The 12175-nt window shown below is 46.6% G+C and overlaps 1 protein-coding gene across 2 annotated transcripts in view; it reads left to right on the top strand.

Annotated features, from left to right (window-relative positions):
- VWA3A (von Willebrand factor A domain containing 3A) overlaps nt 1-12175 on the top strand; it is a 47837-nt gene continuing 35662 nt past the window's right edge. For both annotated transcript variants that reach the window (XR_015739555.1, XM_087912716.1), the window contains exons 1-8: nt 1-217; nt 1808-1934; nt 3044-3168; nt 4303-4368; nt 4632-4686; nt 7204-7302; nt 8349-8455; nt 10769-10894. Coding sequence is in view for 1 of the 2 variants with exons in the window: in XM_087912716.1 (XP_087768842.1) it covers nt 204-217; nt 1808-1934; nt 3044-3168; nt 4303-4368; nt 4632-4686; nt 7204-7302; nt 8349-8455; nt 10769-10894 (719 nt within the window). In the remaining variant the exon portion in view is untranslated. The remainder of the gene's footprint in view (nt 218-1807; nt 1935-3043; nt 3169-4302; nt 4369-4631; nt 4687-7203; nt 7303-8348; nt 8456-10768; nt 10895-12175) is intronic.

Below are 12175 nucleotides of genomic sequence, written 5' to 3'. Positions count from 1 at the left end.
TCTCCTTCCCCTCTTCCACCTCTCTCCTTCCTTTCCTCCCTCCCTCCCTCCTTTCTCTCGTCCCTTCTTCCTTCCCTTCCCTCCCTCCTGTATAAGAATGGTTGCTTCCGTTGCTATTGGTGATAGAAAACACAGGGCCAGCCAGAGATTAGACCCAAAGGCCCGGAGAGCATCAGCTGCCCACGGAAGAGCGGTGCAAGAGCATGGCAGGTGCCTGGTGAGTCCCACACCTTGGAGAACCTCAGCTTGGGACGATTGGTGGGAAGAAGCCAGCTTGGAGTTGGGAAGGGCTGTGAAAAAAGTGGGGGAAGGTGACTTACTGACTTTCAACTGTCTTAGAGGAGGAGAATTATGTGTGTCTACAAGCATCCGTGCAGCCTTTCCCCAGAGGTGATGGTTCCTGCAAAACTTTCTGCAGAGTCCTAGCAACTAAAAAACAACAACACCGCAACTCAGAGTCAGGAGCATCATAGGAATGGCAGTCCATAACTTCTTAAAGTTGCCAAGCTTTTGGGGAAAGTAGCAAAATTGGTTTTATGGAACGTGTTTGTCCCGATCAAATTTCTGTCCATCTGTTCGATTAGACTAAATAAACAGATGGAGCGCCCTGTAGAGCAGAGGTGTCAAACTCAGATCTGGCCCCCTGGGCCTGTCCTGCAAACAGCCAAGGACCCACTCCCAGGGCCTCTGCCAGCAAAAATGGAGCTCGGGAGGGCCACGCGTGGGCCCCCCCAACCCGTTTTCGGCCACGATGGCCGCCTGCATCCCTCCCCAATGAAAACGGAGCTCCGTTTCTCTGGCAGAAAACTAGCAAAACAAACCAAAAGGAGAAACGCTTCTTCCCCTTTTGCATTTGAGCATGCAAGAAGGGACAGGAAAGGAGAAAGGGAAAGAGGAAAGGGAAAGAACAAGAAAGGAAGATAGGAAGAGAGCAAGGAAGGAAAGACAAGGAAAGAGGGGAAGGAAGAGGGAAGGAACAAGAAAAGGGAGGAGGGAGTGAAAGAAGGAAGGAATCTAGCTATATTGAAGAACCTAGGAAGGGAGAAAAGAAGGTTGACATCTAGTTATACGTATTCAAAGAATGAAGGAAGAAGGAAGGAAGGAATCTAGAATATTGAAGAACCTAGGAAAGGAGAAAAGGTTGACATCTAGTTATATATATTCAAAGAACGAAGGAAGGAAGGAAGATTATAATGAGAGGGAGGGAAGGTCTGAGGGAAGTTCTGCCCTACTACTTGGCCACCACAAGTGCCTCCAACAAAAGTGACATCCAGCTCTCCATGCCCCCCCCGGCCCCCCGGCCCCCCTGACCCCAGCCCCCCCAAAGGTCAAACAACTGATGCAGCCCCTCAATCAAATTGAGTTTGACACCCCTGGACTAGCTCAACCTTTGCAGCTTGTCAGCCTGTCAGAGGGAGGAGGGAGTTGTACAATCAGGCAGGTTGTGTGATGACCCACTTAATGTCTGTCGGTGACCAAAATCGCAGCAGCCTCAATTACAGTTACGATCATAAGCAGTGATGGGATTCGGCCGGTTCACGCCAGTTTTGGAGAACCCGGTTGTTAACTTTCTGAGCAGTTTGGTGAACTGGTTGTTGGAAGAAATCCATGAGGGCAGAGAACCGGTGGTTAAATGATTCGAATCCCACCGCTGGTTGTAAGCCTCCAGGACGGTCCTAAGTCAAGGACTCCCCGTGATGGAAAAAGCCTGGATAGCAAGGTAAGCTGAGTGCAGGGCCAACCAGTTTTCTCTCTCTCTCTCCACCACTTATAGTGCAAGATGACCAAGATGGTTATTTTTTCACAGCGCAAACCCAGTCTCAAAGGCCAGGTCGCCCCAAAAGCAAAAATCGTGGCAGAATGTCCTCATCACCGATCCCGTGGATGACAAAGGGTTGCTAGTCACCAATGTTAACCAAACGCAGGATTTAATGGTAAGGGGATATTCCTGTTAATGATGGAGGCCATAACTACGGTATATCAGTGAAACGAGAAACCAGTTAGAAGCACCACCTGCGCTATCAAACTCTACAGGTAGCCCATGACGTAAAGGCCGCTGTGGAGCCCAAAATTTCTGTGGCTAAGCGAGACCATTGTTAAGAGAGTTTTGCTCCATTCGACACGACCTTTCTTGCCACATTTGAAGAGCTGTGGTTAGAGTGCAGTGCTGCAGGCTACTTCTGCTGACTGCCAACTGCCTGCAATTTGGCAGTTCGATTCTCACCAGGCTCAAGGTTGACTCAGCCTTCCATCCTTCTCAGGTGGGTAAAATGAGGACCAAAATTGTTGAGGGCATAGAGGCTGACTCTGTAAATTGCTTAGAGAGGGCTGGAAAGCCCTGGGAAGCGGTATATAAGTCTAAGCACTACTTCTATTGTCATTTCCCTCCCTCCCTCCCTTCCTTTCTTCTGATTAGAATGCAGTATTGCAGGCAAACTCTGCCCACTGCTAGGAGTTCGATCCTGGCTCGATTCAGGTTTTCATCCTTCCAAGGTGTGTAAAATAAGGAGCCAGATTGTTGGGGGCAAGAGGCTGACTCTGTAAACCACTTAGGGCTGTAAAAGCACTGTGAAGTGGTATTTAAGACTAAGTGCTACTGCTCTTCCTTTTTCCCTCCCTCCTTCCCTCCCTTCCATCCATCCATCCTTCCACAGTACGCAGTGGTTAGACTATGGTATTACAGGTTGACTCTACGCACAGTCTGGAGTTCGATCCTGACCGGCTCAAGACTGACTCAGCCTTCCATCTTTCTCAATCCGGTAAAATGACCCAGATCGTTGGGGACAAAGAGGCTGACTCTGTAAACTGCTTAGAGAGGACTGTAAAGCACTGTGAAGCGGTATATAAGTTTAAGAGCTATTGCTATTTATTAAGTGAATCACTTAGTAACAAAACTTTTGGGCTCCATTGCAGTCATAATTGGAGGACTGCCTGTAATCCCACCATCGAAAGCGCATGCTCTCCTACTCTGCCCCGGGGACCACAAAAGCAAATCGCGTGGGCTTATTTTTTGCCTTGATGCCTGCTCCTGTTTTGCCCGCAGCGGCTGAAGAACACGGAGGTGATGTTTGCTAATTTAAAGGCCACCGACGATTGGATTCAGGTCTACAGCTTGGCAAACTTCCAACTCTCCCTTGAGGATTTGATGAAGAAAGGCAGTACTACCACGTAAGTGTGAGTCCTGTTCATGTGTAGTTACTTGCACCCGCGATGACCCGGGGCAAAGCACGGAGGCAACGCAGTCAGCTGATAGTTCAACCTCCCCTTTATTACTCCAACTGTCCCCCAAACACTCCCACGTTTATGGCAAGTCCGGGAGCAAAGCACTGTCTCTGTCTCTCTCTCTCTCATACACACACACAGAGCAGCCTCTAGCTGCGAGCAGTCCAGAAAAAAATGTTAGCGGCAATGGCTTCAAAGCAAGAAATCCAGCAAGGCAAGGAACAAGGCAATGAGTCCACAAAGCAAGCACTCCTGCAAACTCCAGACATCGGCAACAGCACACAAAACTCCACGAATTCAGCGTTTGTTCCCGACAAATGCCCCTCCCCACAGCGTCTCCTTAAGTCTCAGTTCCCAGGCGTGCCTTGTGAAGAGAAGCGGGGCGCTCTCCTCCTGAGTTGTCGGGTTGGCCTGTACTGTTCCTGGCTTCTCTCCACTCTCCTTGCTCTGAGATCAGGAGCAGGGGATTCTTGCTTATTGCCTGAGCTCTGTCGCTCCTCATTTCCACTGCTTGCCCTCTCTCGGTCGTCCTGCCCCTGTTCCTCCCAAACAGTGGTGGTATTCTACCAGTTTGGCCCCGTTCCGTCGAGCCGGTAGCAGCGATGAGCAGCGGAGGCCGAACCAGTTCTCTCCACTGCTCTGCTATTGGCCCCACCTGGGCTCCCATACTCACTTTTATCTTCTACTTTTGAAGCGCAACTGCTTTGCGCGGCACAGAAGAGTGCCGCACAGCAGCTGCTGAAGCTACCGGGATCGTGCAGGCTTGCAAGAGGTGGGTTGGAACGCCTCTGCGTCTGTGCAAAGTGCATGTTTGGCATGCGCATACACACAAAGTGTATGCATGTGCACAAAGCCACGCCCAACGAACCGGCGGTAAAAGTTTTTGAATCCCACCACTGATCCCAAGCCCGAGGGGCCCGGGGTTGACTTATCCCGCTCCTCCCTGCATTCCTTCGAAGCTGACGAGGCCACCCCCTCAACCTTCGTCAGCCCCAACTCCAATTCATCCTCCGCCGCGATTCAGGCTCTGACGGCATGACAGCGCCTCCTCTTGGCTCACCGTGGGATGTTTTCCTTTAGGGATGCGAACAATACGGTGGAGTTTACTCAAGAGGAGATCAACAGTTTCGAATCTCAATTGCAAATGTGAGTACCCCAATGTCAGACTCCTTAAAAAAAAAAAAAGAATACGTAGAGTCACCTCTAAGCCATTTATTTTATATTTCCTCACCTAAAGACTAAATTATTTGTCAAACCGATTCAAGGAAGGGGCCGTACGAAATAAGTCAGCTAGCGTTAGCATATTGTATTTATTTGTTCAGTTTATTTGCCACTCATCTAAACCACAAGGTGACTGTATACACAATGCATTGTTTATATCTGTGGATGGCTTATGTTTTTATCTTCAGGGCTATCGATCTCTACGACAAGAGGATGCGTTGGCTTCTCCGTGGTTCCAAGAAGGTAACATTTTTTTAAAAAAAAATGGTTCAACAATAATTCTAGTATTAGAGAAATTGTATAGTAATTTCATTATGAGCCGTGGTGGTACAGTGGTCAGAATGCAGTATTGCAGGCTAATTCTGCTGACCGCCAGCAGTTCTATCCCGACCGGCTCAAGGTTGACTCAGCGTTCCCTCCTTCCGAGGGTGGGTAAAATGAGGACCCAGATTGTTGGGGGCAAGAGATTGACTCTGTAAACTGCTGAGAGAGGGCTATAAAGCACTGGGAAGCGGTATATAAGTCTAAGGACAGTTACCGTTATGTCTCTTAATAGCAAATCTGGGCGGATATGAATGGGAAGACTGAACTTCATGCCACACCCTAAACCAGAAGCAAACATAATGTTTTAGGTATATTGGCTGAGACTAAACTATATCTGTAATAGAAGAGAATACAATCATTGGAGTTTCTATCTTCCTTTTAGAACATAGTGTAAAACAATCTGTATTTTTATGGATTTTCTTCTGGCTGCCACAGAGATTTGTTGGTGTGTAATGTAGAGCATTCTAAAAGGTCTCTAGCAACGAAATTCCTGGGGTGACTCACTGTGCAGTATCATAAAGATTCTAATTCCATATGAAATGAATGAATGAATGAAAGAAAAAATACATATATCTTATGTCTCACCTTCACAAGATAGATGAGAAGTCCGAACTTCAACAAAACACAAGCAGGCAAGAAAATTCAGTATTTACTGAGTTAATTTCCTTGAGCTGGCTATGTTTTGGGCAGTAGCCCACACGCTGCCTGCCAAGTCCGACGAGATAACAGGATCATAAATCACTAGAGCTTTCCAGAAACAGGATACTACGAATCTCCACAGAAAAATCCACACTTTGTCCCGTGCGAAGTTCCTAGAGCAAACACACCCACTTTTATCCCTTGTGGGGTGTGTCACTAACTCAACTCAGTCCCTGATTCGTCCATGTCTCCTGCGCTGCCTCTCACACTTCCTCCTGCGACGTTGCCTGGCATCAAGCCAGCATTCTCCGTCACAAGCTGCTCCGATGTGCCCTCCTCCTCCTCCTTCTGATTAGCCTCAGGCTGTGCCTCTCAGTTATCTGCCAAAACCTGAGGCATAATCAGGGAGGAAGGCATTGCCAAAGAGGAAGGTCCTGGGGAGGAAGGCATTCCCAATTCCACCTCCTCCTCATCTTCCGAATCCTCTTCCTCTAAGAATGCAGACTCGGGATTCGGAGCCACAACACATATATACATACATACATGTTGTTCTAAATCAGGTGCATCAAATTCAAGGCCCGGGCCCAGATCCGGCCTGCAGGATACTTAGATCTGGACGGCAGGGTTGCCCTGGAAATAGCAAAGGAGCAACCCGTCTTACTTCTGCCAGCAAAAACTGGAAGCTCGTCAGTGGTGGGATTCAAATTTTTTTTTGCTACCAGTTCTATGAGCATGGCTTGGTGGGCATAGCTTGGCTTGGTAGGTGCGGTGTGGCTTGGTGGGCATGGAAGGATATTGCAAAATCCCCCTTCCCTCCCCACCCCACTAACCTGCTTTCCAGCTCCGTTCTCCTGTGCAGGGCAACCAAAGAAGACCCAGCCGATCAGCTGGGACTCGATGGGAGGCAGAGAAGAGATGGGGTTGGCGGGGCCAGTCAGAGGTGGGATTTGCCAGGTCTCCGAACTACTCAAAATTTCCGCTACCGGTTCTCCAGGACTGGTGAGAACCTGCTGAATACCCACCTCTGAAAGCTCATGAGTGCTATGCACGGCCTTCCTGAGCTCCTTTTTCACTGTCAGAGGATTGCAGGAGACCATCCCAGCCGAAAATAGGGCTTGTGAGGACAGTGTGCGGCCTCCCCACCCCGAGCTCCATTTTTGCTGGCCGAGGATTGCAGGAGGCCGTTGCAGCTGAAAACGGAGCTTGGGAACCCATTTTCGCTGGCAGAGCGTTCAGCCCACCACAGCCCCCCCGGGCAGGAGTGACGTCGAGCTGGCAATGCCCATCCCGACCACGCCCCCCTGCCCTTTCCCCCGAGGTCAAACACAACCCTGATGCGACCCTCAATGAAACCGAGTGTCAGCTTTGGAAGCCATATTGAGACCAGATGCTCCCACGCTGCCACATGTTGAGCCTGGGAAAGTGGGAGGGGGGAATTTCTCAGAGTGTATGTAGTTAGACATAATAACATTCTTTTTCTAATTCAAGGTCATGTTAGTTTGCGCATAAGTGAGGGGAAGTCTCAAGTTGGGACGGATGGTGATTGGGACATGTGACGCGATGATGGGCACAGTGGATGGATTGTAGTTTTTACTTATTGCAAGGAAGCCTGCAACTTTCAGATTCAGGATTCGCCCAGATGTGCCAGTTACTATCCAAATAAACTTTTGAGAAGATGTCTGTCTCGGAGTTATTGGTTGGAGTAGAGGCTCGCTAGAATGCTGACATCGAGTTTGACACCTCTGTTCTAAAGTCTTTCCATTTCTTTCCATTTTTTCCCTTCTCCTCCCACTCCAGATGTTTGGTGTCATTCAAGGAAACAAACTTGGAGTTCTGATCGAAACATCCAGTGTAGATTATGGATCAGGACTGCAGGGATTCCAACTGGATCTCTTGGTAAGTATTACAGGCAGTCCTGGACTTGCGACAACAGTCGAGCCATTGCTACGCACGACAGCTGTTCGGTGATCTTTTTTACACCGTTTTACGACTTTTCTTGCCACATTTGTTAAGTGAATCCCTGCACTTATTAAATTAGTCACATGGTTGTTAAATGAATCTCGCTTCCCCAAGGACTTGGCTTGCTAGAAGGTCGCAAAATGGAATCACATGCCCCTGGGGACAATGCAACTGTCATAAATATGAACCAGTTGCCAAGTATCCGAATTCTGATCATTGTCAGGATTCCAGTAATTGCCCTAATTAAATCATGAGCCTCGAGACAAGCTTCAAAAAACTTCAAAGGATTTATTAGGAGCGAACATGTCGGCAGGACCTGTATGAAGCCGATTCTGAGACACATAATTCACTGTCACCCTTGACCTTGGTTTCTCCCCACTCCTCTGGGGGTATCATAATCCATAATCTCCAATGAAACACGTTCATAGCCAAGAGTCATCAATCACATTCTTCAATTAGAGATTTGCGGGGAAGAAATTACGGTAGCTTAGTTATAATCTTTGTAAGCTATGAATGGAATGCACTTTCGGTTCCAAACTGCTGCATTGCTCTTTCAAATTTCTCCCCCACCCCCTCCTTCTGTTCATGGCAACTCCAAAACAAGCATAGAAATGTTTTATGAGTTGACAATCATGTGACCATGGGGATTCTGCAACGGTCGTTAGTGTAAAAACTGGTCATGAGGTCACTTTTTTCAGTCCCGTGGCAACTTCAAATGGTCACCAAATGAACTGTTGTAAGTCAAGGATTACCTGTATTTAACAAAGCTCAGGTCATGATGTCATGGCTTCATTGGATCAGTTAATCAATAAGAGTCCCTTTATTAGTTCCAACTTTGCCCCCAATGCCCTGGTTACCTTCTGGCTGGAGAAAAGGGAAGCCACCCCCTCATAGACTGCTGGTCCACCCAATATTACAGGGTATAATGCATATGTTATAAGATCAGCTCAGATCAACCTGAACTCTGATTATTTTCCTCCCAGGCATTAATTAACGAACAACTGAAATACATGAAAAAGCTCTACTTTATTTCGTTTGGAGCTGAGATCTCAACTCTGTGGGATGAACCGCGCGCAGTCAACGGGGATCGGTAAGGCTTAGCACCTAGAAATGCTTTTGTGATGACCCAAAGGGGCGTGGCACAAAGGCAACACAGTCAGATAATCAATAGAAGTCCCTTTATTAGCTCCAACTTTGCCCGCAATGTCCTGGTTACCTTCTGGGCTGGAGAAAAGCTCTCCCAGGAACAGCCTTTGGGTGCAGAGAATCAAGTCCAAAACATGCTCAACAAAAAACTGTAACTGTAAGTCCAATCAAGGGCAAGATGGGGTAATTAGTTTGGCAGGGCAGGAGCAAGAATTCCAGACGTGAAGGCACGGCAAAACTCAACACGGTTGGAAAGACGCCAGGAACACAGATAACTAAACAAGGTAAATTCAAGTTTGCTCCCAGTAGCTGTCTCATACAGCCTGCATGTCTCTTAAACTTTCTTCCCAGCTGTGGCTAGTGAAGGGAATCAGGGCCCTTTCCTCCCCCTTAAGCCATGCAACCCACGTTGCTCTCTTCTCCGTTCCTCCCTGTGTGCCCTAGGATGAAGAGGGGGAGGGCCTGGGTCTTCCTCTGAATTCCTTCTCCCTTGTTCTACCTCTCCCTTGTTCTACCTCTTCCCTGCTCTGCCCAGCCGGCCTTTGCCCTTCTCCAGTTTCTTCCACAACCAACAGAGCCACACTCCCACTCCCTGTCAGCTGTTCATCTTCCTCCTCAGATTCAGACTCTATGACAGGACATGACAGCTTTATTGTCACTTTGAATGTACACTAATCAGCATACCTTGAAATGAAATTTCATTGCATACAGCTCTCAAATGGTCACCACCTCCAATATACCCTACAAAATAATAAATACACTATAAAACGACAAAATAAATGCACGAATACAAAATTATGCATATACCCATCTATATTCGATGACACAGAGAAGCAACACAATCTAGTCCAGATGAATACATGTACATCTCAACAGAAAAGAACCTTGCAAGTTTACCAGAGGGATGGCATAGGGAACAAAGCTATTCCAGAATCTGGTAGTCCTGCTAGAAATACTTCAAAACCTTCTCCCAGAGGCGAGCAACAGAAACAGACCGTAGCGTGGGTGTGTGGGGTCCCTGAGAATGCTTTGAATTCTAAGCAGAGGTGGGATTCTACCAGTTCGCACCTATTCGCTAGAACCGGTTGCTAACATTCTAAGCAGTTTGGAGAACCGGTTGTTAGAAGAAATTACTGGGCTAATCCTGTAAGGAAGGCAGGAAGGAAACATTCTGGTGTTGCTTACAGAAGCTGCCTCTCCGTTAACCCTTATTACATTCTTGCCAGGACTAGACTTCCTGCCTCAGGAATGTCTCTGGAGTTTTCTTCCCCTCCTTTGCTGGTACTTTGCTTGTGTGGAGTGACCATTCAAAGTTACAATGGCACTGAAAAAAGTGACTTATGACCATTTTTCACACTTACGACTGTTGCAGCATCCCCAGAGTCACGAGAGGCCAGGCGAGGAGATGCATGCCTCAATGTGAGTGATATTGAGTTGGCCATGCCCAGCCAATAACATGACCACCAAGCCACGTCGACCCGGTCACATGACCACCAAGCCACGCCTACCAACTTAGCCACACCCACGGAACCAGTTGTTAAAAAATTTGAATCCCACCCCTGGCTCTAAGCACATAATGCTTATAAGCAGCATCCTCAATAATGGGAAGCGAGTTTCCAATAATCTTCTCTGCTGTCCTCACCACTCTCTGTAGGGACTTTCTATCTGAGGTACTGCCACCACCAAACCAAACAGGGAGGCAATTTGTTAAAACTCTCTCCATTGTGGCTTTGTAAAAAGCGGCCAGGACAGCAGGAGGAAGGTTTGCTGTCCTCATCCGACGCAGGAAATGCAGACGCTGGTTTGCACGCTTCACTAAGGTTGACGTGTGGAAAGAATGCTATTTGCCTCTGAAATTTTTAGATCATTGTTCCTCTTCCTGGGATTGTAGGTCCTCTGTTTTTCGTTTTTGAAATTCCCTGTTGGTTGTATTGTTATTGATACCGGTGCATGCTTGCAGGGGTCACTTTTAGTAGAAATGAATTTCTGTTGTCATCATTCTGCTACAATTTTATTGCCTAATTTTAACATGTCAAAGTTGCCATTTACTGGTTTATTTTTGAATTCACTAACCACATTACTGGTTGACTTTCAGTGTTTTAATTGTTTGGAATTGGTCGTTTGAGATGTGCTTTGTGGATAGTCCTGACATTATTATCATTAAACTCATGCAGTTTAATTACTCCGTAGAACTCCAGGCTTGTGTCTAAATTGGTGAGCAGTAAAATTTACTTTTCTTCGTCTTATAATTCCCTAGATTAAATGAAGCCAGGCAGTGGGTCCAGGAGCTGAAACCCACCAGAGGCTGTAATTTGCTAAAAGCTTTGAAGAAAGTCCTGGAGATGAGAGATCTGGATTCGCTGGCGATCATAGTAGGAACCTGGTAGGTTCCCCTGTTGAAAGGCAAATGTTGGCTTAAATGTACAGATAGTCTTCGACCACAATTGATCTCAAATTTCTGCTGCTGTGCGAGAGAGTTGTTACATGGATTTTGCCTCCTTTGACAACCTTTCTTGCTACAGCTGTTCAACTAATCACTGCGATTGTTAAGCTAGTGACAGGATTGTTCTTTTTTCCATTTTTAATTTTTTATTGTATAAAATACAAACACAAAGAAAAGAAAGTAGGAAATTAAGGGAATGAAAGGGAATGAGGAAAGGGGTGTGTGAAATACAAGGGGGAAGAAAAAAAAGGAAGAAAAGGAGCATTGGCTTCTAACTCTTCCTACTGTGTTTCCCTGAAAATAAGACCGGGCCTTATATTAATTTTTGCTCCAAAAGACGCATTACGTCTTATACGTTATATAAGACACGTTAGATTTTATTTTTGGGAAAATATGTCTCTAAATGCATCTGTCTATCTGACAATCTTAACTGGGGTTTATTTTGGGGGTAGGGCTTATATTATGAGCATCCTGAAAAATCATGCTAGGGCTTATTTTCCAGTTGGGTCTTATTTTCAGGGAAACAGGGTAGCACAGTACAAGACAAACATCAACCTCCACGTTTTGCTTTCACATCACTCGCCATTTCTATAACACCATATCTTTCTAATCAACAAAACCAAAATCAACGTTTCACCTTTTTTTCCCCTCTTCACAAGCACGAATTCCAGAAGTGATATCCAAATAAAAACATATTTTCCTCTTTTAAATAAAGTATTCAATTTAACCGTTCCTACAGGATGGTTAAGTGAACTTGGCTTGTCAGGAGGTCTCAAACGGGGATCTCATGATTCCGGGATGCTGCGGCCAATCATAAATGCGAGTCAGTTGCCAGGCGTCCGAATTTTGATCATGTGACTGTGGAGGGATGCTGCAACGGTCGTAAGTGTGAAAAATGGTCGCAAGTCATTTATTTTGAATGACTGCTGTGGCATTCTCATGGCCACGTGATCCAAATTCAGTTGCTTGGCCACTGGTTCATATTTGCGACGGTTTCAGTGTCCCGGCAACCTTTGGTGACCTTGTGACAAGTAAAGTCCATGGGGAAAGCCAGATTTACTTAATGACCATGTGACTTACTTAACAACGGCAGGGATTCACTGAGCCACTGTGGCAAGAATGGTCTAAAATTCGGCAAGACTTATTTAAACATACTTAGCAATAGAAATTTTGGACTCAGTTGTGGTCGTAAGCCAAGGACTGCCTGCATTCTCTAGTTTT

Source organism: Pseudonaja textilis, chromosome 14 (genome assembly GCF_049901715.1).
Source record: "Pseudonaja textilis isolate UNSWEBS1 chromosome 14, rPseTex1.2, whole genome shotgun sequence".
NCBI lineage: Eukaryota > Metazoa > Chordata > Lepidosauria > Squamata > Elapidae > Pseudonaja > Pseudonaja textilis.
The sequence above is the reverse complement of the archived record's forward strand: the minus strand, read 5'-3'. Positions and strand labels throughout refer to the sequence as shown.